This window comes from Bombus pyrosoma, linkage group LG1 (genome assembly GCF_014825855.1).
Source record: "Bombus pyrosoma isolate SC7728 linkage group LG1, ASM1482585v1, whole genome shotgun sequence".
Lineage (NCBI taxonomy): Eukaryota > Metazoa > Arthropoda > Insecta > Hymenoptera > Apidae > Bombus > Bombus pyrosoma.
Genome location: NC_057770.1, coordinates 5,592,278 through 5,619,669, shown reverse-complemented (window position 1 = coordinate 5,619,669; position 27,392 = coordinate 5,592,278). Strand labels below are relative to the sequence as shown.

At 42.8% G+C, this 27,392-nt stretch overlaps 1 protein-coding gene across 15 annotated transcripts in view; it reads right to left on the bottom strand.

Moving 5' to 3' along the window:
• Positions 1-1,324: 1,324 nt before the first annotated feature.
• The window catches only part of LOC122569841 (ELAV-like protein 2), a 39,688-nt gene continuing 13,620 nt past the window's right edge, over positions 1,325-27,392 (bottom strand). For 2 of the 15 annotated variants that reach the window (XM_043731643.1, XM_043731564.1), the window contains exons 2-9: positions 16,604-16,839; positions 15,403-15,506; positions 14,598-14,751; positions 12,861-12,899; positions 11,266-11,521; positions 8,861-8,902; positions 6,671-6,673; positions 1,325-5,708 (exon numbers count right to left, since the gene is read on the bottom strand). In XM_043731643.1, the coding sequence (XP_043587578.1) occupies positions 5,384-5,708; positions 6,671-6,673; positions 8,861-8,902; positions 11,266-11,521; positions 12,861-12,899; positions 14,598-14,751; positions 15,403-15,506; positions 16,604-16,799 (1,119 nt within the window). In that variant the 5' untranslated portion in view covers positions 16,800-16,839 and the 3' untranslated portion in view covers positions 1,325-5,383. Of the gene's footprint in view, positions 5,709-6,670; positions 6,674-8,860; positions 8,903-11,265; positions 11,522-12,860; positions 12,900-14,597; positions 14,752-15,402; positions 15,507-15,638; positions 15,735-16,603; positions 16,840-20,820; positions 23,164-26,376; positions 27,383-27,392 lie in introns of those variants that run through there. The other 13 variants (XM_043731733.1, XM_043731895.1, XM_043731506.1 and 10 more) reach the window with 13 other exon arrangements.

The following is a 27,392-nucleotide window of genomic DNA, read 5'->3' as shown; positions in this document are numbered from 1 at the left end:
TGAGTTCTATCGTTTTCCGAAGTATCACGAACCGTTTCCATTAATTTTCTATGATCGTGGGCGCCGTTGGAACCTTCCGATCGACCTTCACCTTTCGATACTTGACGCGACATTGTTATACGATCTAATATCGTTGACTAAACATCCGATGTTCGTGTGTTGTAATTGTAAAGCGACTATCGATAGGTTTGAGATCAATCCTTTTAACGCGTCGATCGACACGCGAACATTGCCTTTGAGATCACAGACTATCAGCGGGAAAGAAGCAGAGACTCGTGTGTCGGTTCACGCGCCCGAACAACTCTCCTCTCCTTACGTGTGCAGACGGTTAAACTTCTCGATGGACACGAATTTCTTGTCGGTTCCACGGGGTCGCCCACGATGGAACAAAGATAATTATAGAAATGTTACGAACCACGATCGACGAGCGTGCAGTAAATATCCAGCGAAACGTCGGTGTACGCTGCGCTCGCGCGTGCTACGCATCGATTACATCAGTCTCTGTGAGCAACGAGGAATGTCAGGAAGCAGAAGAAGATATATATTATATTTTTTTTTTATCAGGATGGATAGAAAATGTAGATGTAAATCATGGTTGTTTGGGAGGCTGGTGGCAACTGAAACAAGTAATCGAAATAAAACAAACGACGTATTTGAACCAAACACAAATCAGTTTAATCCTTAAATAAAACATAATTTCTGTTATGTTATATAATAATTAAATAAATAAATAAATAATCGGTAGTAGTAAGCAGTAGTAGTAGTAGTAGTAGTAGTAGTAGTAGTAATAGTAGTAGTAGTGGTGGTGGTGGTGGTGGTGGTAGTAGTAGTGGTAATGGTAGTAGGAGAAGTAGTAGGAGTAGTAGTAGTGTAGTAATAGTAATAATAGTAAGTAATAGTAGCAGTGATGGTGGTGGTGGTAATAATAGTAATAGTTATAGCAAGTAGTTATAGCAGTTGAGAGAAAGTAACGGTAGTAGTATGATGTTAAGTAAAGTGAGTAAGACATTTTTTTCCTCTGTAGTGGTACGAAAAATTAGATAGATAATAAAGGCATTAAGGTTTTACACGTAGCTACTAGACGAGAGACACAAAAATTATATACGATCATAATTAATAATAGTAATAATAATAATAGCAATAATAATAATAATAGTAATAATAATAATAATAATAATAATAATAATAATAATGGCGATGATGATCGTGACGATGATCGCGATAATGATGATGTTCGATGATGATGATGATGATTATGATGGTGATGACTAAGATGATGATAATAATGAATAATAATAATGGCAATGACAATGGCAATAATAATAATAATAATAATAATAATAATAATAATAATAATAATAATAATAATAACCAGAATAATAAGTATAATTAATATACGTAATAATAATTATGAAAAGGAGAAAATTTATAGTTTTAATATTAGAAAACATTGAAACTGATTTCTTACATGCGATTCGTCCCCCGTTTAGAGGGTTGTCGGACGTTCCCCCTTCGAAATCTTCACGCTTCGCCAAAAATCATTCGAGCTACAATTGTATATGTGATATCTCCTATACGCACCATTGTATCCAGTTACGCAACTATCCTGCTTCGATTAAAGTCGTGTTACTATCATTTTTTCATACCTTCACAGCAAATCAATCAAGGATCATGATCGGCGCAAGAAGCATCGAAGCAACGAGGGGCGAATCGTTTCTCCTTTATCTCTGACGTCTGTAACACACGCCACTGCACGCGATGACGCCAGTTTGCTTTTTGTCGGCCGACCAGTGTATAATTTGCACTAATATCGAGATCTTGTTTGCCCCGTGGACGCGTCGATCGCGTCGTCCAACAACACCCGATCGAAAGAACCGAAGGGTGTACGCGTCGCGCGCGACCGATCGATATTCACGAGTGTTCCAAATAAATAAAATAAAATCTTAGCAGAAAGCATCTGTTGCTTGAGGTTCAAATTACGTTTTTTTTTTTTTTTTTTTTTTTTGGGAGGGAGGACAAGTGTATATCGTCGTGCTCCTAGGGAGCGTATTTTCTTTCAAACGAACAGCCTGTTCCTCGCTCCCGGACTAGACACAAAAAGGTACACATAAATAGGACAACATATATATATGTGTATATATATGTGTGTGTGTATATATATATATATATATATGCTACGCTTTTTTCTGTCGCGTTATACTAAACCTAGGAGCTTAAGAAATTTTCGAAATTTACTCACGATTAAGTACTTACGATCCATGTTCGTTCGCGCTAGTCCCGATCACTGCTACAAGATAATATGTATTTAAGAAAACGTAATTCGATATTCTTCTATACAATTAGTCTTTCTTCGCTATCTAAGAAAAAGATTTGGTTTCTGGTTTTCGATAGTACGTCTAATCCCATTCAAGGGAATTATTACATCTATGGGCTAGCGCGGGCGAAACGGTTCGCTTACCTTATACATCGTACCACCTAAAACGCGCCTTCTTTGAAACCGCCTGTCTGATTTGCTTACTAGTCTAAAGAAAAGAGTTTTCTCGTTCTCTATGTGGAGAGAGGTTCTTAACACGCGGCGCCGTTTTCTATTCACTGACGCCTCTTTGCACGTAGACTAGACACGTGTTTCCCGATGATCCGGAAATCATTCGTCGATCGTACTTCAACTTCATGTCTGTATCACATATCCGTGCACCGTCGCGAAATGTTTCTTTCGTTTAATCTTTCGTTCTTTCTTCGTTGCAAGAAAAGACACGACGCGTCCAATCTGCGTACCGTATGTATAAGTAAACCGTCTCTATGAAATATTATTTTGTACGTTGGACTTTTTTTTTCTTTCAATATTTTCGTTAAAAAAGGGAAATCGAACGTTCGTGTTTATAAAAATCGGAACATCTTCGTTGCGACGGGGAGGAAGAATCCCTTCTTTGTTCGTTTTCTCCCCGCTGCAAGCAATGTCTTTGTATGTATACGTGTACGTGTGTAAAGTGGGTGTGTGTTTTTGTTAAAAAGTTGGCTGACAAAGTTCTTCTAAAACGTCCAAGTTTGTGGACGGTGCACATTCGAGGGACACTAATACGCAGTGCTCGATAAAATCAGACTCTGCACTCAAGAAAGCACTTTGTACTAACTAAGATCTCTCTTATACGTACATATTACCTATACATAAGAAAAATAAAAGAAAAAAAAATGAAAAAGAAAAAAACGAAAAGAAAATGAAAAATTGAATGTTCTTTGGACAACCGGCAGAGAAGTACAAGAGCTCGTGACTAGCAAAAAGAAAAGATACAACACGTTGCTACGTTATCAGGAAACGTGACGTAATCCCTCGGGTCACTTTTATGACGTTTCGATCTCTCGAATTCTCGCGACACCGCATTGTAATGTATAGCACATAAGCCCTAAAATATCTTCTTAAATAGGTAATAATTATTATACTTCGTCTTTCGGTACTCGTCGAATGATGACTCGTCCTTAATTTAACTACGGATTAAGAAAGTTTAGATTCTTTAAGTACGTTTAGTCTCACTGGCTAAACAGGAAAAAGAAAAAGGGGAAATCGATCGTCTGTATTTAACAACTAGTTCTCCCGCTCTCTTCGGCACCTCCTCGCATCCTAAAAATCGAACGCGAGGCTTCTCACATGCATCGGTGTCATGGTTTTGACTATTGGTATTCCCGTTTCTCTTATATCCTCTACCAGAGAGCGACTTGCCTCCTTTCGTACTTCGATCGATCTATCGATCGTCCCCGTCCCGTCCTCGATCGCGATCCGTCCGTATTGTCTCGCCACGTCCTTCTATTCTCTCTCTACTCACTCGCCTCTCCTTTCTACACCATTCCCCTACAGTCACCTACTACTACGCACTCTTTTCCATCCTCCATATGTATGTCCAACGATCCTTTCCATCGAGTTCACACGTAGCCGATCTAATCGGGAAAACACGAGGCACTGTCGCGTTTTCTTGTCCGCTTCTCTTACGTCGTGAGTTGTCAATGATTTTAGAAAAAAAAAAAGAAAAAAAATCAATCAGGCCCTGCCTTTTATAAATTTTGCTCGAGTCTCACAGCCTGACGTCGTCGTGACTCTTTGGTCTAGTAGAGAGGACTATCGTCCTCCCTTTATTTCTCTCGCCAACTCAATTTTCATGACAAGTTGTTTGTCGATCGATACGGTAACGTTAGTATTATTATATTTAGTATTACGTGGCCCGTGTATCCGCGTACATATACATAAATCGGCAATATGTATGTACAATATTCGCAAGCAGTAGCACGAGCCACGTTTGGTCGCTACGGACGTTCCTTTCCTTTCGTCCGATTTCATCTTATCATTTATTCCGTCCAAGCCGCGGGAACGAAGCGACACAGTCGCGAATCCCGCGAGCTGCGGAAGCCGACAGGACCTCGCGTTAACCTTCTGTCGTGGACGAACAGCGGGAGAAAAGAAACGAGTAACCAGAGAGGGAGAGGGTGAAGCTAAGGCGAAGGAAATAAAGAAAAAGCGAAGCTTCCTCTTTACCCTCCTCTTCGTTCCTGCACACGATGTATAATTAGGAATATCGGGCGAGCGATCGCGTACCACGACCTACCTCTCTTCGTCTTCGCTGTCTGTTCATCCTCGTCTTTCTACGTCCCTCTCCCTCTCAGCCACGCGCACCTACTGCATATGCATCGCACCCTTGCTCGTACAGACACACGTATACACGCACACACACGCACGAGTATCTCTTAGCATTCTCCCCTTTCTTCCTGTTCTCTCACTCTGCTCCTGTCTTTTTTCCTTCCATCATCCCTCGGTCGAATATTCTCCAGGGAACTCAGCATCCTCCGAATATTAGTCGGAATTGTACTCGTTGTCGTGGTTCTCGTAGTCGTATCTGCCCCACCGATATTTCTTCGAGGAGGTCAGAGCCCTAGTCATCTTTTCGTATTTGGACACATCGGCCAGGTAATCTTTGAACGGGTGATTCTGCTGCTGCTGGTGTTGATGCTGGTTATGGTAGTTCTGATTGTTATGATGGTCTGCTCCGCGATCACGACTGTTCAGGGTGTTGATCACGGAATCGACAGGGAGATGGTGGTGGTCGACCTTCTTAGTGGAAGCACAGGCAGTCGCGAGCGCTTGGACGGTCGCGGGCGTGACCACAGCCGCAGCCGCAGCCGCGGCCGCAGCAGCAGCGGTCGCTGTCGCGGCGACCACCGCGGCTGCTGCGGTCGTTGAACCGAGCACGGTTTTGGTTGCGGTCGCTTGACCGATCACGGCCGCGGCTGCCGCCACAGCTGGCGTTGCTGCCACTGCTGTTCCTGCTGCTGCTGCTGCTGCCGCTGCTGCTGCCTGATGATGGTGATCGTGGTGTTGCTGGTGCTGTTGCTTGTCGTTCTACGTCGCCTTGCTCTTGTTCGTCTTGAAGCTCACTTGAAGAACCCGGTTACCGAGCGTGTAACCGTTCAAGCTCTGGATGGCGACCACCGCCTCGTCATAGTTGGTCATCGTCACGAAACCGAAGCCTTTGCACTTGTTCGTCTGCAGGTCGCGGATCACTTTGACCGATTGGACGGCGCCGAACGGACCGAATAACTGCCACAGCACGTTCTCCTCGGTCTCTGGAGCGAGGTTGTACACGAAGATACACCAGCCGGAACCGTTCATCGCGTTCCCCGGTAGCATTGAGTTCGCCAAGAGATCGCCTGCCAGCGGGCTGTACCTGAAACAGTTTAGTTGATCGTGTGAAAACGTATGAACCATCGACGACCGGTCTTGTGCTCGTGCTTTGGTCCATGGGTTTCCCTTTTTACCTCGCGCTCGCGTTACAAGGCAAGAAAAACGTTCTGCGCTCTGGCGGAGCAACGCCGTTAATCTACGCAATCCAATTGATCAGGATTGCTTTCGTTTCTGTTACACGGCACGTAGTTATTTACGAAAGAAATTCTGTTCGTCGACGGCGCTACTCAACGCTGCTACCTTCTTCTTTGACTATTCGTATGGAATAATCTCGGACAAGATTCTTTCATTGCGAACAAATTTGATCGTATACACAGAGCTACGTGGCTAGTTTATAAACTTTAAAGTGCCTCGAACAAATGCGACTCGACTGAAAGACTTTCTTTCACAAAACACTAATTTTTCCTTCGATGTTACTGTCGCAAAAGAATCGTATGAATAAATTAAGGCCGTGCAAGTAGTGCCGTATAAAATCACTCGCGTCTTTTTATTCAACAAAAATATTCTACGTACAAACGAGCCCGAACGGAAAGATAAACGACGTCGGTTATCCGACCAATTATCCCGGCGCGAAAAACCGTCACTTTCGTGGTAATTAATTTCGAAACGAAACTCTTGACGGGAAAAGTAATCGTTGCGCAAGGCTGCATGCAATTGCACCGGTGAAAGCGTTCCAAATGAACAAGTCGCGTCTCGACGCTGGCTACCGGACGGAACTTTTAATTAGATAAAAAAAACAAAAAAAAAAAGACAAGAAACAGGGAACGAGAATGATGGTGGTACGAAAGGAGAAAAAGCGGGAAAAATCGCGAAATAAAATAGGGAAAATTCGCATGCAAACGTTCGTTAATCGGCATGCTGAAAGTTACGAAACGGCGGATGTGAAGGTGAAAAAACATCGAGGCAGGACATATTTACAGAGATGTAAAAATGTAATCTACGTACCTACTTGACGTCACAAGCCGCGTTAAAACAGGGCACATCTCAGTGAGTATTCATTATAGGGTCGAGATGACAGTAATTAAGCAGGCATTCGTTACGAACGCTCGTTAGGAACCGCGTCTTTTATACGCACGCGTATGTACAACGCGATTTCGTTGGTTGGGGTGGCTTTTTCTTTAACGACACCTCGAATGAACCCCAAACTCGATTCATCGGTATCTCCCTTTTTTTCTGCCCCCCACCCTCTTTTTTTTTAAATTCATTCATCTACATTTTATCCAAAGGATATCTTCTTCTTTTTTATCCGTTTTTTAATCGTTTGCTAGATAAATCAGTTCCTCGATATCTATAATCGAATCTAAAACCATTGATCAAGTTAGAGGTTCGATTGGACCAGGTTGCAGAACAGAGACGTTCCTTCGTGAAAGAAGAATCCACGTTTTCTTTTAACTAGCCGATACGTACACGCTCGTTCGACTATCGTTTAATATTTCGAGGATTGTCAGAAACGTTCGATCGAAGCAAATCTCTCTTGAACCACGGAGGCATGGATTCTCATATTGTCTATGCAAATATCAAAAGTAGTATCGCGATTTATTTGATCGACGATCGATCGTTTCTAAGACTACGAAAGTCGACACATCGATGCGTTGTTTTCTAACCACAATCAAGTGCGATTCTCTTGCATTGGTGTGTGCCAACAAAAATACATGTACCTATATATTTATACATATACGTATATATACGATTCACGTGAGTCCACGTAATTGCTCTTTCAAAGATCGTGCACCTAGCCTCGCTCCCAGCTCTCCAGCAACGATTCAGTGACACGGTGGTCTTTCAACAAATATCGCTGCTTCATATTGTCGTTGTTCCACTATCGAATTAATTGTACTATCGGCGGATGCAAACTGAGTCACGTCTTTCGTGTATTGTTACGTTGTGCGTTCATTGGAACTTTTATTATCATTTTTGTTTTCTTCTAATTTACTGGCTACTCATCGTGCGCTAATTTAATCGAACATTCTTCCGCTTATTGTTGCTTTCAAATAGAGGGATTGACTCTGATCGTCGACAGGGAGGCCGAGAGATCGTAGGTGCACGATCTCGAGTCGAACACGATCGATGAAGGCAAAGAACCAAAGAAAAGAAACAGTGAAGTAGGAGAAGAAAATGCGAGCTTGTCGAGGAACGTTGATTCGAGTCTCTATTTGCAATATTTTTCTCTGTTCTTTGTTATATTCTTTTTATTTTCTTGCCAGGCATGGCGACCTGTAGTTTCGCGAGAATCTGTTTAATCTGTTTTATTCTTCTTTCGACGACGATTGCAAAATCGGTCGAAATCCGTCTGTACAGTCCTAGACTATATTACTTTTGTCAGGATACTATACAAAAGCTTGAAAGCTAGCGGGTAAAGAGGAAAAATGAAAATTCTACGGTTATTTCTAATATCGGTTAAATCAGAGTGAAACTTAGATCTGACTCGCGAAACTGAGAATAAATTTGAAGAACCTCCGACAGAACGTAGAGATGATTTAGAAAAAACAAACGAGGTAATTGAAAAAAGAGAGTAATGGCAAGTTTTGTTTGTTCTTCTTTTTCTTTTTCTTTTTTTTTTCTTTTTTATCGTTCGAGTATCGAAGGAAATGAGAAACGTTATGAATTGAGATTGTACACCCGAATCGATTCGCATTCTCGAGAAAGCGCTAAGATATGCTCTGTGACGTTTGGTGGATAGAGAAGCGTTTGAAGGACAACAATTAAACGGAACGAAAGGCAACGAGAAAGAAGAGAAGAGAAAATAGAATAGTGTGAGACGAGGGGGAAAGAGAAAAAGGCTTTAAAAATTTCATATAAAATATAAAACGCGGCCGTTTAAAAGAACGAATCATAAGATTGAACGGAAATCTCTAACGATAACGATGAAGATTTTCGTTTCGATTAGATATTTGACTTATTCCGAATAAATTTGACATATAATTAGTATCGCGATTAAATATAATTTAACTGTATTGATAACAATTCGTAAAAATGAAATGAAAGTCGAATGAAAGATGGTGTGACCATATGAAATTTTTAACGCGGAGCGTGTGTGGAAGGTAAGAGAACGAAGCCACGCAAGAACAGAAATTAATCATCGAAAAATGAAAAACCGGGAGGGAACGTAGTGGTAGTAACGAAAAAAATACTGACCTCTGTAAGCCTTTGTTAATGGCAAGCATGGCCTTGCCAGTGCTAAAACAAAACACAAAAAGAACAACGTAAGAAGAGAGATACTCCGGGAATGAGCCAATAAAATCGGGATAAGAGTCAGTCGCTTCCTTGTGCTTCCGTTTTATCTTTTTTTCTGGCATTTTTTTTTCTTTTTCCTCGCACGGAACTACCATCTATGGTGCCTCTCCGTTTTCTTTTCTCATCGTGGATAACGCAACAGGCAGGGAGGTAAAGATAGATTAAGAAAGAACTAGAGAAAACAAAGAGAAAAAAGAGAAAAAAGAAAAAAGATTGTCAAAAAAAAAGAAAGAAAATAAAATAGATAGAAAATGGAATTTCTCAGGGTAGCTTTCTCCCTTTTCTTGAGAGGAGAGGAGAGACAAGGAAGCGTAAAAAAAAAAAGATTGCGGCGACGCGGCATCGATCGAAAAGGAAACGAAAAAAGTACGGAATAGAGGCAAGCGAAAAAAGCGAAGCGCATTAATCTACTTTTTCATATTTCTTTCCTTTTTGCTTCTTTTTTTCTTCTTTTTTTTTTACTGACACACTTCGAATCGTCGAATCTTCATACATATTCGATTCGATCGATCCAACGTTACACGAGTCTTCCGTCATCAAGTTTACTCGCGTTTGACTGACATGGACAGACAGACGGACCTGAAGTACGCTCGATATCCGGTTGTTAAACAAGTTAAATGACACGATGACATGATGAGGGAAAGTCTTTATCGTCATCTTCGTTCGTTATATCATGTCTCTGAATGATAACTTTTTTTTTCTTTTTTTCTTTTTTTTTCGTGATGGCACGCGTCGTGTATTGCAGAGGCACAGAAACGCGGAACGAAGGAGAGACGAGAATTGCTTTTTCTAGTCTGTTTTGTTATCGACGTTTCTCAACTCCATTTTAATCGAATTCGTCGTCAGCCTCGCATCCACGGTAACGCATTTCCGAGGACCACGAAACCTTCCTCGCGTTTCTACGAATGAGAAATTATTCAACAAATTTTCTGTCACACATCGTCGTTTCAATCATACCATCGTGCTAAAAAAGAATAAAATCGTTTCGACGAGCCAGCTTACCGTGGATCGCGAAGATCAAAACCAAGAAAACTTACAGAAATAACAGAACGTTTGTATGTGCCTTGCTCCTCCATGTTTCCAGAGTGGTCAAGGATCAGTCTTCTGTCTTTCATGCGCGATCAAATGCGATTTTTTTCTGGATCAATAGACTTACATCTAGGTAATTGGTAATTAACTTTGGAGACCACCTTGTACCACTCGTTCGTTGGGAAAGGGCGATTGGATAGGTGATGTTCGGAGGAATGGAATAGAAAACGATCCAAGTAATAGAAGAAATCAAGGGAATAATCGCTGGTGCTAATGATACGATGAAGAAAGGCCGGACGACGTTCTACGTGTAACTACCAGTGATTTCAATTAACACGGGTCTCGATTAGATTAAACCTCGATACACGTTGTTTCATTCCCGCGTTTCACCGTGTGTCACAGGTGATCGTGAAATATTGATATCGCAACATCGATTCTACGCTCGATTGAAAGGTTTCCAACGATTGCCCGACTGGTAGCACCTGTCTGGTCTACACATTTTTCTGATGCGTATTTGCTCTGATTTTCTTTCGCGCGTATGAATTCTCTATCGCGTTTATTATATTTCGTAAGTATCACTGACAACGATAGTGCAAAGTCGTTCGTATTGAAAATTTGACTTTTCATAACCGCGACGACCATTCTTCGTGAAAGAGAACACGTGACACAAACTAAAATCTCGATGAGAAATGTGCACTTAAGAGACGGGCAAGATGAAACTTTGATCGCGTTGAAACATGCTCACACGTAGTCGAACATCGAATAGACGAATCTAAGATGAAAGAGAGAAAAAGAAAAAGAAAGAAAAGAAATGAAAAGAAAATATGAAGACGAGGTAATATATCGTATGGTAGATGAGGTGCGTAAGGAGGAGCCTGCAGTGTACTCAGGTACTTAAACGGTGAGTGCGTAAACAAAGAGAAAGAGACAAACAGCGAATCGATCGACCAATCGTTTCAAAGACTCTACGGGTCACATCGTTGCGAGCAACTATCAAATTTAAACCTTGAGCTTTCTTCATTCATTATCAATCGATCGATGGATCACGCCGAGTATGCGCTCTATTGAACGAGACGCTAAACAAACCTAAAAAATGGAACGGAAAAGAGGAACTGAATCGGAGAAAGGAAATGAAACTGAATCGAACTAAATGGAAATAGAAGAAAAAGAAGAAGAAGAAGGCGAAGAAGGTGAAGAAGAAAATAAGGTAGAAAAGAAGAAGAGAAAAAGAGTAAGAGAGAGATCTTTGGGTAGAGCGAGTAGAGGCGAGTAGGTACCTGGATAGTGGCGACAGTGGAATGTACCTGAAGCGGCCGGTTGGATGGTGGATCGGGCCGCCATATCGTCGGGTCGCCTGCGGTGCCAGATAGGCCAACGGCGGTATCGCCTTGTTGTTGTTACTCGGATTGTTGGCGAACTTGACGGTGATCGGCTCGGATGAGCCCTTCGGAACGGTACCGTTTAACTCTTGAATCGCCCTCTCGGCCTCGACCCGCTGGTCGAACCTTATGAAACCGACCCCTTTCGACAATCCTGTCAGTCAATCGGTTCAAGTTATTCATTAGACTATCATTCTTTCACGTTTTTATCGAACGAATAACGGATACCGAAGATATGAGAACTTTGGCAGATTCCTCGTTGACTGTTGAGTGACTACGCGTACATGCGATTCTTGACGTTACGAGAAATCTCTCGATGATTCAAGATCTTCCAACCAAACTGTCGCTACGAGTTTCGTAGGTGTCGCAAAGGCGGGGAATTTGCATTGCGATGAATCCGCTCGAACGATGATCGCGGATAATTTTGAGGAATTAAGCGAAGGAAAATACAAACTACTATTATCAAGGAAGTATTCGTGAGCTATTGCTTATATTTTCTATCTATAGATATACGTAAAACATTGGAACGCAGTTTACTTGGAAAATCTTGGAATCCTCAAGAAACGCGGTAACAAATAACCTTCTATGAAATCCATCAGCTACAAATCGTAATTGTTTAATAGAAACATTTCAATAGCAATCCAATTCGTCGAAGAAAGTTGCCTTTGCATTAACGATACTCGGCGATTTCTAATAAATCGATCGTGAATGCCAGCGAACCTTCTTCTTGTACTTTCCACCCCGTGATCAACGACGAATTCTGTGTAGAATGCAACCAAGTGCATTCGAACGAGTGGCTCGGTGCGCACAGATTCGTTTCTTTACACCGATGTCGTGTGTTCTCGAGTGAGTCGATCATGTTTTCTCTTTGAAGCAATACCCGTGAAGCTGAATGAGTTTGGTAACGCGGCAAAAAGGAGGCGAGAAGGTGTGCGTGTGCGTGTGTGTGCGTGCGTGAGTTTGTGTGTGTGTCTGTGTTCGTGTGTGCCATGGATCGAGGGCACGGTCGCAAAATCATAATCATAACAAACGACAAAAAGCGTAAAGAAACAAAAATGGCGCTCGGGATTAAAAATTTTGGTCTTGTAGCTGTTGTCGCGGTCACGTGAAAAAAAGCAGCCAATGAGAAAATCAAAAAGGAAGTAATATAAAATTATAAAATTAAATAGGAGAGAACAAGAAGTCACACTTATCTTCTATTGATTTCTCTTTTTCTCTTGTTTTGCATGGTTGATCGTTCGATCCTCGCGAGAAATTGATTCTCTTACTTCCTGTTCTCTCCGTTGCTAATAATATAAATTTAACTTAATCTTTTATATCGGCGACAGTCTAAGTAATTGTTTCGCGAGACGAACGAAAACCGAAGCATACGAAGGAAAACAATAGAAGAACAATTTAAAAAAATTGAAAAAAAATTGACTGAAAAACGGCTGCTTTTGTTTGAGCTTCGACGTAATGAGGGAAAAGAAAAAAGAGTTGTATGAGTTACGTACCGGGCAAATAGTCTCCGCCGCCGGTCACAAACTGTCGTACTAAACAGAAACGGAAAAAATCATATCACGTTAAAAGTCAACTGGCAGCATACACGATTCGCTCGCCCCTGATTCGTCTAGGTGGGAGGGTATGTAATAACGAATAACCGGAAGAAAGAATAAAAATTGACGAGAATAAAAGAAAGAAGAAAATAAGAAAAGAAAGTAGTAGAAAGAAAACAAAGGGAGAACGCTTTTTTCTCGAAAAGTATTGAATCTCGTGATCTTAAAATTACGATGAATTCAAATTGAAAGAAAGGAACAAATAAATAGAGCATGAGGTTTCAAATGGATTCAACACTAGGCACAGAGAAAAAAGACGTTCGATCTTGAAATAAATTTCGACAACGTTCCTCGTATGATATTCACTCTTTCGTGATGTCGGATAATCAAAATAATCGGTGTCTGAAGAAACAATAAATCAAAATTGGTCGCAATGAGATGAATAAGGGGCGAGCGATCATTCTGTTAGATGTTTTACGCCTAAAAATTTCTTCGTCCTTAAGTATGTAAAGAAGTCTCGTTTTTGTTTGCTTTCTGTTGTAAAACGCAAAGTATCAAACAGTACTCGAAGATAAAGTGAAAAATGCAAAGAAACGAAACGCAACAACAATGAAGAAAAGAAAAGAAAAAAAGGAAAAGAAAAGAAAAAACAGAAATTGATCGTTCGAATCGAGGATCGCACTGTGGAACGAGTGTAATACAAGCAAGCCAGGAACGAAGGAAGAAACAGAGATGGATTCCACGTACGATACGTATCCTAACATCAGTGTCGTAATAAGAAAATAAATAAAATTATCAAGCTATAACGGTAGAACACCAAAAATTAATGACACAGTACGAAAAACAGCAACCAAAAGAAGGAACCAAAAAAGAAAAAAAGAGAAACAAAATCAGAACTGATTAATCGTGCGAACGATGGTAACGAATGTATCAAAATGAAAGGTAACAACTCACAATCAGAGGAACTAACAACGAAAAACGTCAATATGGATATAAAAGAAATGTAACGGTACAGGGTGGTTAGGCCATGAGGCTGTGCGTGAAACTGGGGATGCAAATAGAATGCACTGCTAACAAAAAAGTAAGCTGAGAACGTAAATAACAATAACGAGCGAAAAAAAGACAAAAGAGTATGGAATCAAAAACGAAAATTTGCGATCGTGTGTCCTCTCGAATGATCTCGAATACAAAGTGTTCTTTGTTACTAACTAAAGAGAAAAATGGACGAGAGAAAAAGAGAGGAAGAAAGTAGCAATCGTTAAACAGATCGGAATGAAAGATGCGTAAACGAGATCACGCAGCTCCGAGACGACATCGACCAACGAAAAGTGTATACAGCGTTCTCGTTCGCTGTCTAAAATTTAATTGAAATATTCGTCACTCGTTCACAACGATCGTGTTCGTTCTCGCTCTGATTGCAGGCGCACCGATCCACCCCACAATACGACTAAAACCCCATGGCCTACTTTTTATAATTCTTCGTCAAATTGTTCACCAAGCTTCCTAACGAATCTCCTAATTGAACGGACGCGAGTCTGATTCGCGCGGTCCCAATCTACTTTGCTCTTCGAACTAAGCGAAGGGAAACGGCATTTTTTCCCTTAGAGCTGCCGAATTCCATGGCCTTCCACAGGGCTGATTACATTCTACTGACCGATACGATCCTCGTCAGTTGTCAGGTAATTAGCAACTTACCGGTGATGTTGTCGCAAAGTATCCGCGATGTGATGATTCTGCCATATGGGTTGAACAGATTCTCCAGGTCTTGTTGCGTCATGTTCTTCGGCAAACCGCTCACGTACAGGTTTGCCCCTTTGATCGCCTCGCTGCTCGGTCTCGCGTACGATACCTGCCAAGGTGAACACTCGTTAATTATACCAACCGATAAAAAAGTAACGCAAGTCGGAATTAGAAAAGTTTGTAGGTAGATGCGTTATACGTGACTCGGAAGGAACTAGAGATAGGAGACACTCTACTTCAATCTTCTTTTTTCAGTGGATTAACATCATGTACGTGGTACGTGAGCGGAACAATTTTATCTGTTCTGGTGGAGTTAATAAATAGCAGATGCGATAGTGTCTTTGAATTCACGCCAGCCTATTTCCATCATCGCCACACCGTCTAATATCATGAATAATCTCGTTCGTATAACATATTTCAAATAATTAGCTTTGACAAAATAATGACTCCAAAGCGCGGCTTCGCGAGAAAACGCAATAACGACAAGCTATTACAGATTTTCGCGAGCCTTTTGTTCCCGAGTTGTGGCTAATTTATTTCTGGCCAAACTATGTAAATGCGTTAATGAAAGGCTCTGTTAGACTGGGATTAAAAGTAGACTCGAGTTCGTGATAGCATATAACCCGTGTATTGCGTATAAATCAGATCATTCATGGGAACTTTAGCTCGCAAGTCAAGTATTTATTTCCAAATATATATCTAAAGAAATCCTAATAAATAGATAGTTTGATATGTCTAAAAGTATTTAAGGAGAACGAACCTTGATCGTTTTGTTTTGCAGACGAAGACCGTTGAGCGTGTTTATCGCCTTCTCAGCATCCTCAGGCCGGTGATAGTTAACAAAACCGTAACCTAAACTCTGACCTGTAACAGAAAAATAAACCGTCATATTAGACTATCGGACACTTAAAAAACGATAGATACACGTAGATCGATATTTCCGTCTTTTACGATTATTAAAAGGTATGATTCGAAGAAAAGGCAGAGTTCGCGTACAGTAAACGTGTGTTCGTTCATTGAGTAAACGAGTACGTGACAGCGGCGAGTGTTTTTGAAAAACAGGAAACGCAGGCGGTGCAATACGGCCCTGAGAGATCGCGGCGAGGTCGAATATAAAGCGGCAGAGGCTCGAACCAAACGACGCCCCCGCTACTCCGACGCCCGAAATAGCGTCGCGACGTCCACGCACGTGCTCTCCACTAACGCACGGAATTCAGAGACGGGAGTACGCCAGGCGAAATTACGCTGGATTACGCGCACTCGAACGTGCACGGTCAGTCAGCGCAGCGGAAAAATTCATCGACCAAGATAACGAAAACACGACGTTGCGTAATCGTTCCTTTATTCCTCGGCGAGCATCCCGAGATTATCGATAAAAATTCGATGGATTCTTGGACTATGAAAACGTGTGGTGTAGCTCTTCCTCTTCGTACGATTGTTCGAAGGAAAGAAGAACTCTGACTGATTGTTGGTACTTTAAAGAAATATCGTCTGGAGTGACATTACGAGTGTTTAGTATCATGATAAAAATGTAGGAAATCAATGGGAACGTGATGTTTGAAACCGCGATATTTGTATTATTCAACTTGTGACCTAATGATTTATACTGTGTACCGTAGTTGTATCGCGTCTTTACGATTCGATTTGAAAAGGCTTTCAAAGGGGACTGATACAAAATAAACAGGCGCAGACGAATCGATGCCGAATACTCGAGCAAGACTAAACACCGTCCCTCGGTAACGTCTAGAAATCGATAAACAAGTGTAGAAAGACGTAACTTCTTCTTATGTTGAACGTTTATCCGTACTATCGTAATAGTAATAGTTTCCGCTAAAATTATCACAACAATGAGAAACTGTCTGTTATTCTATCAAACTGGAACAAGCAGTTTTCTCCAAATTTCTCAATAACGATCGTTCAGCATCGACCGCGATAACGGATGCAGTGGAAGTTTGACTTACCGGTGAGTTTATCGCGAATCAACTTGCAGCTCTCCACCTCGCCTATGCTCGCAAAGAGGGATCGAATCTCATCCTGTGTCATGCTCTGTGGCAAATAATTTACAATGAGATTCGTCTTGGACTCTTCCTGCGAGGCCTGTCCGAGGGTGGATCCACCATTTTGTTGCACGACTGTGTCCATTCCGTTCGCCATCATTGCAGTCTTCTACCGAGTTCTCTCTAACTACGTACGAAATCTGAAACAAGAAAGCGTCCTTTTATCGTTACGCAACGAATAGCTGATACGTTTCTTTTTAGCTTCTATGTATTTTGTTAAAATAGTTTCGTCCTCTATCTCTCGGTACTCTCTTGGGTCAGCATCGATAATGTCAATCGTCTGGCGTCTACCGATCGACGATACCTTCTAAAGCTCTTTATTACAATGCAATCGATCACCTTGTTGTTTATTTATCGTGTAAGGAAACAAGTGTGTCACTGAGATCTCAAGAGACAGACAGTGATACTCAACCATTGAAACGTTGTTCGAATATTTTGTAAAATTATAACGATAAATTCCCGGTTTCGATACGACTACTCGCGGACACTGAATTTCGCATGTACTTTTATTTTTATTGAAATAATTATCCCAACGATAATATTGATATCTCGCTAGCGGCTCCTCGATAAATTCAAATAACATGTCAAAGTTAGGTTATCGAGGCGACGAGGAAGAACACAGGAAGAAACAGACAAGTATAAACACGGGCTGTCGTTGGAATTTTGAAGGACGTAAAAACGCCTGTTAATCAACACGCTGTAAATGATGCATAAGCTTCTTGCGGCACTGACAATACAAATTCGAAGAGACATAGGTCTTTGCTCATATTAGGTATTTACATGGTAACAAGCATATTTTCGCTAATGAAAACAAAGCATTACAAACAGTTCTTAATACATATATACGAAATGTTCAAATCGATTCGTTCACGACGAAGAATTTTTTTAAGTATTTGAAAAAGGTTTTTTTCCCCTTTTTTTTCTTTATCTTTTTTTTTTTTTTAGCTATAACGACACGCGAGGATCATTATCTTTCTCGTAGATTAAATTAAAAGCAACTGGAAAAGACAAGACGCGCGGCGCGGTCACGGGCAACTTACGAAAATTCATGGTTCACGCAACTGGATGCTGACGTAATCTGACAATGACTTTCAAAACACAGCGTGAAAAGAACAGGCGGAGGTGGTGGTTGGTAGGGACGAGGGTAAGGTCCAATAGAAATGCGGATAATTTAAAGGGGCGACGACCCCCCTTTCTGGTTTAAAGGGCTCGCCTCCCTCGTGCCTTCCCCTTCCGCCCTTCCATCCAAACCACCGAACTCGATGCGTTTACAGGGTGTCCAATATCAATCGTACGTCTACCATTCCATTCCCTTTTAAAATTTTGTATATCTTTTTTCCAACTAAACTTCATTATATACCAAATTCTTTCTTCTAATACGACAAATGATATTTTTAACAAATGTCTAATCAAACGTAGCGAAAGTGGCGTGGAAACTTAAAAAATGAATGGACGTAGAAACTTAACGCTTAATATTTTCTAGTTCAAAAGGTGCAATGATCTCGACGAACGATCGTCTATCGATTTCTATTCCAACGTACTCGTAAGAAGAATTAGGTAATTTCGATCGAAACACCCGGTATGTGGTCGCACACGCCTCGAGCGAAAGAGACAGAAAGCGAACAAAATAAAAGGAGAAAAGAAAAAAAGGGAAAGAGAGAAAGGGGAATTATACGCGATGGCCGTAGGGTGCCGATGGTGTTCATGGTTAAGGCGAATACACACAGCTGCCACGACATGTACGTATATCAGACCCGGCACGAGCTATCGATGGTGTACATTTTAATTCTCTCTTTCCCTTCCGCCTCCTAGCCTCTGTCAGTCGTTCAACGTAGTCATCAGCTGTCCTTGGAGCCACCCCACGCTGGGAGCCTCTGTGTCTCATGGCTGTGGTCACCCCAATCGAACTGACCACGTTCTCTCATGAGATATCTTTTATTATATGTATAGGATAGATAGCTTTTATCGTATGCACCGAATAATGTGCCGTATTCAACACCAGACATGGGAAAGAATAAACTACAACGGCGGACGCCCGTGTTAGTTCAAATTTTCTATTCGAAACGCATCGGACATAGCTTTCCGTGTTACGGTTACAGGGTGTCAAAGACCTCCTGGGAGCCTTTCGAAAGGTTTCCAACAACATTTCCTATTAGGGGAATCGAATCCTCTTGAAGGAAGGAAGCCTAACTCAGGACGAACGTTCCACGAAATTTTAAATCCACGAAACCTATATCGCTACGCTCGTGGTTAGTAATTTTACAGAAACCTTATACCAGAAAATTATAAGACTCCAAGAGTCTGCTGCCTATAAATATCACGATCTCTAATTTTCCAAAAAGATATAACATCGCGTCAGTGGTCGCCGGCGCGTTAAGAATAGCAAAACTTTTAGTAGAAGCAAAAGATTGTTCGAAGATCATCCGTAGACTGTGTATGTTGTGTGTATGGCACAGAACGAACCCCTTCGAAAAGTGTCGACGGTATTCTTCAACAGATTGCTTGGTAAGCTTGATGGTGTTTACGAACGAGGCGAGGAAAAAAGGCGCGCTCAGCAGTCGGAGAAAATGTCGGAGCTAGCAGTTATCGTAGCCCCGCATCTTCCGTAGTTATCGATCCACGTTCTCTCTGTCTCTGTTACTCCGATGGCCGGCATCGCGATATTTTAGGACGGCAGAATGGAAGCCGAGAAACCCCATTGTCGGACGAGAAGAACGCATCGAAAAAGTATCGTTCGCCGGTGACTTCGAAACGCGACTCCCGTGCCACCGTCATTATCCGACGACAATGAACGTTATGCATGGATGCGTGTACGCATATACGCGCAACCTGGGGTTGTCCGCGGCACAATGCGGAAAGCCACCCCATTTCGCCAGACTGGGCCTCGCAAAAGTCGATCTCCGTTTACGATCGTCTCTCGGGGAATCGTTCAGCGACAGATAGCCTTCCAAGTTTCTTTATCGCCTTTAATTTTAACTCGCAGGTGTTTAAGTATCGTACATCGAATCAAATTTTTTTTTAAAGACAGAGATTACGAAACGAGATTGAAAATTACGATAATTACGGTTTCGTATACTTTGTAAAGCGCTTAACGATATAGAAAAATTATGCGAAGTATTACGCGTAATTTCTACTTAATGATCCTCGGTGTAATGAACTGCAACTGAAATTAGAGTTCGTACGAAACTTTGCTAAGAGTATAGCCTGTTTTTATTACGTTGAAACTATAGTCCGTCATTTATAATTCGACGTTGTAAATTAAGGAATTAATATACTATACCGGTTATAAATAATGCAGCTAACAGAAATAACGAAGAGGAGAGGATTCAGTATCCTTGAGGGGAGGATATCCGGAGATTTCCTCGAAGACAATCTAAATTTCGAACGAAGGTAGCAGGTGGGTCTTGCAGGGGGTTAAAGTTCGATTTTCACGTATGCTTGGCAGATACGATCTTCAGCCGGTGGCCAGGTGGCCATGGCGACGGATCGTGAAAATCGCGTGGCCGGGACCGATCAATACGAGCGCGACTCCTCGGTCCCTGCCTCGCTGGTTCACCCCTCCCTCACCCTTCCCTCTATCTTTCTCGCTCGGTCGTGGTTCGGGAGTTGTCTCCCTCTTTCTCGCTTTCTGTGGTGCGCGCACGAGACCCCTTCCTCTCGCTACAATTCCAAGGGAATCCCCTCCCGCGCTCGCTGACGCCCCTTTCCGCGCGAGAAAGCACACACGCACGCACGCATGTACACGCGAGCCATGCAAAAACGCAGTAGCTCGTCCTGCTATCGGAAAGGAATATGTAGCAGCGGCACACAGCAGAGGGGAAAAGGGTAAAGGCAAGTGGCGGTCATGAGGATGATGGTGGGGCCGAAGCGGCGGACGGGTGGCGTGTAGAAAGAACGACGACGACGAAAGCATGCAGAAAGCAAAGGGTGAGAATGAGAATGTGCCACGAAACTCGCGAGGCACGTGCTCCGAAACCCCTCGAAGAACGAGCTGCTGCACACGCAGCATCCAGCGTATCTCTCACTGACAATGAGATATTTGCGATTAAAGTGGATGGAAGACAAATGAAAATCGGGGAAACCCGAGCAAGCGAAGAGAACGAATCTTCAACCCGGCTTACCTGTTTCCACGGTCTTTTCAGAATCCACACCTTTCTATCTTTACGATCGACGCACGCGTAAGCACACGACACACATCCACACAGAAACACAGAAAACACTTTTCTTTATTTTTTCGAGACGCGACACTCTCCGTACTATTTTTCCTCTCCGTCTCTCGACGTTTATTCCCTTTTCTCTTCCGAAAGCTCTTTTCGGTCGCACGCGAAACCGAGCAACGTGCAACTGGCCCGTGCTACGCGACTACTCTCGTGGTGCTGATCGATGTATCGCGCCGGTCCCTGGTCTTCTCTCTAACTCTCTCTCTCTCTTTATGTGCACCTACTATCACGCTCTCGCACCGCCGCCCGGAACAGAAGGGGAAATCAATGAAAGAAAAGTACGACGCGAGCGCTCGTAAATCGGCATTTATGCTCGCCTCCTGGTCGACGGTCCCTCGGTTTCACTTTGACGAGCACATACGTGTGAGTGTACGTGTACGTGTACGAGCGGCTCTGCCGAAAATTAGTCGCGTTCGATATCGTCGTAAAACGGGATCACCAAATTTCGTATTCGTCGATCGTGATAAAGAAAACGAGGGGTCGGAGGTATACGGTGGGTATGATGTAAACGTACGTGTATATGTGCGCGTGCGCGTATGTGTGTATGTATGTGTGTAAAAAAAATAGAATACGATATACGTGTGTATGTATATGCGTGTATATGTGAATGTGTAGAGGGTTACGCGAGACTAGAAATTAAAGCGTTAAACACTATACTAAGGAAACGGAAATAACGATACAACACGGGCGGAGGCTGCCTAGAGACTGGACACGCCAGTCGCGTTCAAGCGGCTTGCACAGCTCGGCGAGCTCGTTCGGTCAACGTCGGCTTGATTCGGTAGCGATCGCGCACCCTCGGCTAAGCTCGTCGCCAGCCCACTACGAACCCCTCGTTTTATTACGTATCTCCTCCTACCGACTCGCGCGTACACTGCGAGGGGTTGCCGATCGAACTAATAAGAGACGTATGCGCGTTCTTAAATAAACTGTGACCTCCCATCGCCGATCGAACTCTCTGGCCCCTCTAAACATCCTTTTTTTTTCCCCTCGTCTAGTTTTGCCAAATTTTGAATTTCCACGCTGTATCACGGCGTTTAAATTATTTGCAAAGTAAAGCTATAAATCTTTCACGGTTCGCTCTTGAACGCTTACAATCTCGAGAGTCGAGTAGCGCGTCACGATTTTTGTTTATTCTGTCGTTGGGTTTAAAAGTAACACCTGTCGCTTTGTTTCAATCGCGTTCTGTTAACAAGAGAGTCGACAAAGTACAGACAGTTCACATACAATATTTCAATGTCCTCTCGAGATGTTTGCAGGGGTTTGTTCGTTAGGAAATGTTTGCAACATGGCTCCCCAACATTACGAGGCAGAAGGTATACCGCCCTCCTCCAGCCTCCCTCACCCTGCTTGCATCACCCCTTGCATCAGATCATGACCACCCCTTCACGGATTTTGACCCCCGTCGTCTCGGTGCGCTATCGCGTCGATACAAGAGTACTTTTACCCCTTACGAGGCCGCACTCGATCGGTAGTGAACTCGAAACCATGAATTACATCGTCGAAACTCGCTGGTGGCCATTTGCCAAAGACCATGAAATTGAATCTTTCGAGGAGAACCGGCAAGAAAAAAAAAAAGAAAAATCCGCGTCTGACAAAACACTACAACTCGTGCGAGAGTCAAAGTCAACGAGGTGAAAAATCTCAAGGATAAAGTCGACGTACTCGGGGAAGCTTCTGCCCGATTATCCCACTCCAATTGCTTTACTTTGATTCATCGATCGTCGCTTCCTACGTACGCACTTTCTGCTCGATTTGTTTAGAGTTTTGCCGATTGTTGGTTAAACAAATTTTTGGCACTGTTTTCATTCTTTCCGGTATGAATAATTTCCAAAAGCGATGCAAGTGGCTGGTCACGAACGCGGGAAAGTAACGAGGAAGAATCCCTGACCTTACCCTGGCTTTATCTCCACAGATCGAGCGAGGCCAGTCTCGAAAATGACAGTAGGCCAAAATTATGCAGCGCTGACGAAACAAGCCGAGCAGCACTTGGCGGTCGTGCCAATAACCGCAAGTTCGTGTTTTCGGAAATTCATTTCCGTTATATTACGTCACTGCGCCAAACGAATCAAACTATTTTGCGGGAACTTCCTGGACACGCATCTGTTTGATGTATCCTCGCCTTGAATCATTTTTAAAGCTATTGCACAAACTTGCGAAAATTTAATGGCGATTATTCGCCAGTCTTTTTATAAATGTCCGAGAGGTCTCTGCACTTTGCAGCCGGTTAGAAAGAACAGCGAATTGACTCGAAAGAACAGCGAATTGACTCGAAAGAACTCGAGTTGTGTTAACCGTTGAATGCTCCAAAAGCACGAGTAATCGGCACACAGCTCGTCGGTGCATGCACCAACTGTCCACCAACCATCCACTACTGAAATTATAAATACATCCACGTATAAACACTATAAATATACACGATGGAGGTATACGGAAAATCCTGTCTTGGCCTCATATCTATGCACTGGAACGACGATAAGCCGTATCATCAACCTACTCAGATTTTTCGATATAATTAGGAACAGCGAGAACATCTTGCCTTCGTAACGAAAGTACAATTTATACTTTACATCGCTGCCCCTATCAATTTCTCGTTTAAAATCACTATCGAGAAACGTTCTCTACATCCTCTCACCTTAACGAATTAAACAAAGAAACGATTTTTTCGATTGACTTCCTGCTTTCGTTGGGACACGAACGATTAACCAGGTTCTTTGCATATTACGTACATGACCGGACCTAACGTTGGCGAAAGTAAGAGAAAGAGGGAGCAAGTCGGTATTGTCTAGCCGCATGAGAAAAGAGGGAACGAAACTGGGACCGGGGTACGGGACTTGCAACAGATGCGAAACGGTATGCAGAAAAAAATAGGGACACGTAGTGGACGCATATGCGAACGCGTTCCATTATGTTCGGTGGCTTTAAAACCGGCCACACGGTGCGACAGGAAGTTGTCACCGCATTACCGTTGGAATTATGAAAGTTTGCCGGCCTCTGATCGCCTTAGCGACAACCAACGGCGAAACAATATTCTGGTCGTTGAACCAAGAGGGAAATTTGTCCTTATTAATGTCTAGAATCGCTTTTTATTCGCTCGTATGACCGGTAGTTTCGTAATTTCGATTTTCGCGTAATGTTTTACGAACGTTTCGATAAAGAAGTTTTCAGCGAGAAAGATTTAATATCCTCCTGTGGAAGAGATCAAAAGCATGAAGAAACATAGATCGTGAATCGTTCGTAGGTACGTGGTTGACAAACGTGAATCGAACAACCCTGTTCTTTCGTTCCGTTATGATCCAGCTGTCGAAGTCTACGTTTTTGGGGTTTGGCCCCACCTTCGTCATCGATCCGCCTATACGGTCGTGCACGAGCATAATTCTACTCAGCTCCGCCACGGGAGCAGTAATTCCGTCCGTGAAGTTTTTCTAGGGTCACTGAACTCCCGGTGAGATTCGTCGATAATCCACTAACTTTCCTATTTCTCGACCTATAGGCATTCCGTGCAGAATAAGTTCGATGCGTGACGAAAACAACTGAAATACGGCAATGAAAGTAACGGAAAGAGCAACGGTAAACGTTGATAAAAATAGTTCCCTAAATACAAAGTTAAACATGCGAGGGGATAAATAATTATAAAGGACGTATAAATAATTCTCAACGACCAAGAGAACGTTTCACCTCTGCTATAGTCGATGGATATACATATTCCGCGTCAGAGGGTCGAACGTTGGTATTATCGTTGAAAACGATAGAAGAGGGATGACGATTTTAACGAGCATCTGCACGAAACAGACGAGCCGACCCCACCTAGAGAAACAGAGGCCGAATGTGGTGAATCGATCAAGCGAGTATGTAATCGCTGTGCTAATTAAGGTGCGATCGATCGATTCGTTGGTGGTCGCGCTTCGGCGTCGCTTCTCCCGTCGTCGTTTCAACGCAATTGTACGCGTCGATCCGTGGATCGTTTCTCTTTCACGAGGCAATGATCGTATCACAGAATACCCAGGGAAACCTTACTACTCTCCTCGAAGACCACAAAGAGTGATTACGTAAAGTAAACAAATGCTCGTGATGAGAAAAGTAGCGTCCGGTCATAGCCGGATGATCGAAAAATTCTTTTCGCCGACGATGATACGCGCCATGGTTTTCATACGTCGTGCTGATTAAACGAAGAAAAAGCTATCGGGGCTACCTATGTCATTAACTTAAGCGTCATCGACGTCACGGGTAAAGGAATGGAAATGAAACGAGACGGTTAATGAAATTCGACGCTGTAACTCCGCTCAGAGTCTCAGAGAGACTTCAAAGATAGCGATAGAAATAAGCAACATCAAACGAGACAGGACAATTTTCACGGCACGACTCATGTCGGCACCATCGTTTATTCAAAGACCTAGGGTGATGTTTAATAGGAGAGCCACGTTGACTACCTCCATTCCCTATATTGCCGTCGTTTTCGTCCTCGATAACTCGTTAGCAGGATTAGCATAGCTCTGTTTAAACTCGAACGAAGTTTCGATAGATTGCCGCGGTGCGTGGGTACACGCATCCGCAAGGGTGGCGTTGGCAGGATGCTCGGCGTTGTCAACGTTAATGCCGTATAAATCTCGGGAAGGGGACGGCGCGTGTGTGACGCGTACGATGCAATCATATTACGTATGATGGACGAAGAGTCGCGAATAGAACGAGAGGAAAACCGAGAGAAAAAGAATGACGAATGGACGGAGGGAGAAGAGGCGAGAGAAACAGGGTGAGACAGAGAGGTAGAGAAGCTCCATTGATTGGTTGGTGGTACGGTGGAACGTTGCAGTTGCCCTGGGGGTATATGAACCCCGGCACGGCACTCTCTCTCTCTCTTTCTCTCTCTCTCTCTCTCTCTCTCTTCTCGCTCTTCCACCCTCCTTCCCATAGTTTACCCTCGCTACGATTTTACCCCACGGCAAAACGCAGGCGCGTCACATGGACCCAGAAACGATCAATACGAGCTTCCCCAACTAGACCTAGTCTCTCTCCCACTCGCCGCTTTTCTATCCTTCTTTCTTTCCTTCCATTCCACTCTATCATCCTCCTACTAGGTTCGCAACCCTCGGTCAATCTTTGATATCGTGTTGTTCGCCTGGGAATTTTCATAGAAAAAAACCCGAAAGAGGAGAAATAACGTACGATGCTTAGATGTTAGAGGAACTATGTCTCTTAGCTTCTTCCTTTCTCCGCTCGATATTTTCATCTTGCGTTTCGTTAGAACAATCTGGTTTAGAAATGAAATAGTCTCACGGATCGAAACGAGCGAAATGAAGAAATAAAAGATGGCGAAATTGTAATTTCTCTGGCACAAAAAGGCGGAACGGAAATCGTTACGGTGAAACATAGGAAAACGGAAGGAAGCGATACTGTAAGATCGTGTTCGCTGAAAACGTTCATTGGCACACTATCTAACACCCCTTTATCCCTCTCACGCACCATTGTGATCGAGGCCATCGCGGACGGAAGCGTCCCTCTCGAGACTTCCTGCTTGTCCTCGACGAGGACCCGCAGTGCCAGTTGCTCCATCCTGGATCTGCTTGATCCTTCATGCACACTCTCGCCGTTTTCCATCATCTTGTTACCGTACATATTCAACATATTCGATCGACCGTGTTTTTCGAGACCGTATTTCTCTCTCGTTTTCAGTTTCTCGTCTTTCTTTTTTTCCTCGTTTAATTATGACTTTTTTTCTTTCGATTCTTTTTTTTTCCGTTTGCTCTTTCGCCGGTTGCTCCGCAAGTGGGAAGAAGGATTCGAACTGAAAGTTGGCCGGAGAACCGTGGGTTTGGAGTCTGCGTTCGCGTTCTCCTGGCCACGTTGCTTTCGGCTGCCACGCCCAAACTTCTCTAGCCCGCGATACTGCGCCGTAGAAAAACGTCAGTTGTTGCGCGCCGATATTTTCACCGTGTTCCACGGATAGAAATACTTTTTAAATCGTGCTTATCGTAACTGAGAATTCACGCCCAATGTGAATCGATTGCTATGACGAATTAACATTTCAATTCTTTTTACACCAAGATCGGTATCTATTCTTTTTCTCTAATGGGATAACGATAAATTTAAATCAATTTGAATTTGAAATGAAGCTGAAACGAATTTAACAAAATTTGAAATATGTTTCTACGAAGCAATGAGGGGAAAACGATCCCCGTAATCGGCCAAGAGAACGCGAGAAAAATAAGTTCGATAAAGGAGAATGATCATGGCTGCCGGAAGGATCCTTCGTTTGGTCCTGTATAAAGGATGTTCCGGCAAAGGGTTTACAAACATATATTATAATGATCGGCACCTGATAGCGCGCTATCAAAACACATAGATCGATATACATAGAGATCGATAATAATGTTTGCAATTATAACGGTAATAATAACAACAATAATAACAAGATAAGAATAGAACAATAATAATAATTCGAAGGTCAGAATCACAGAAGCAACAAAAGTAAAGAAACA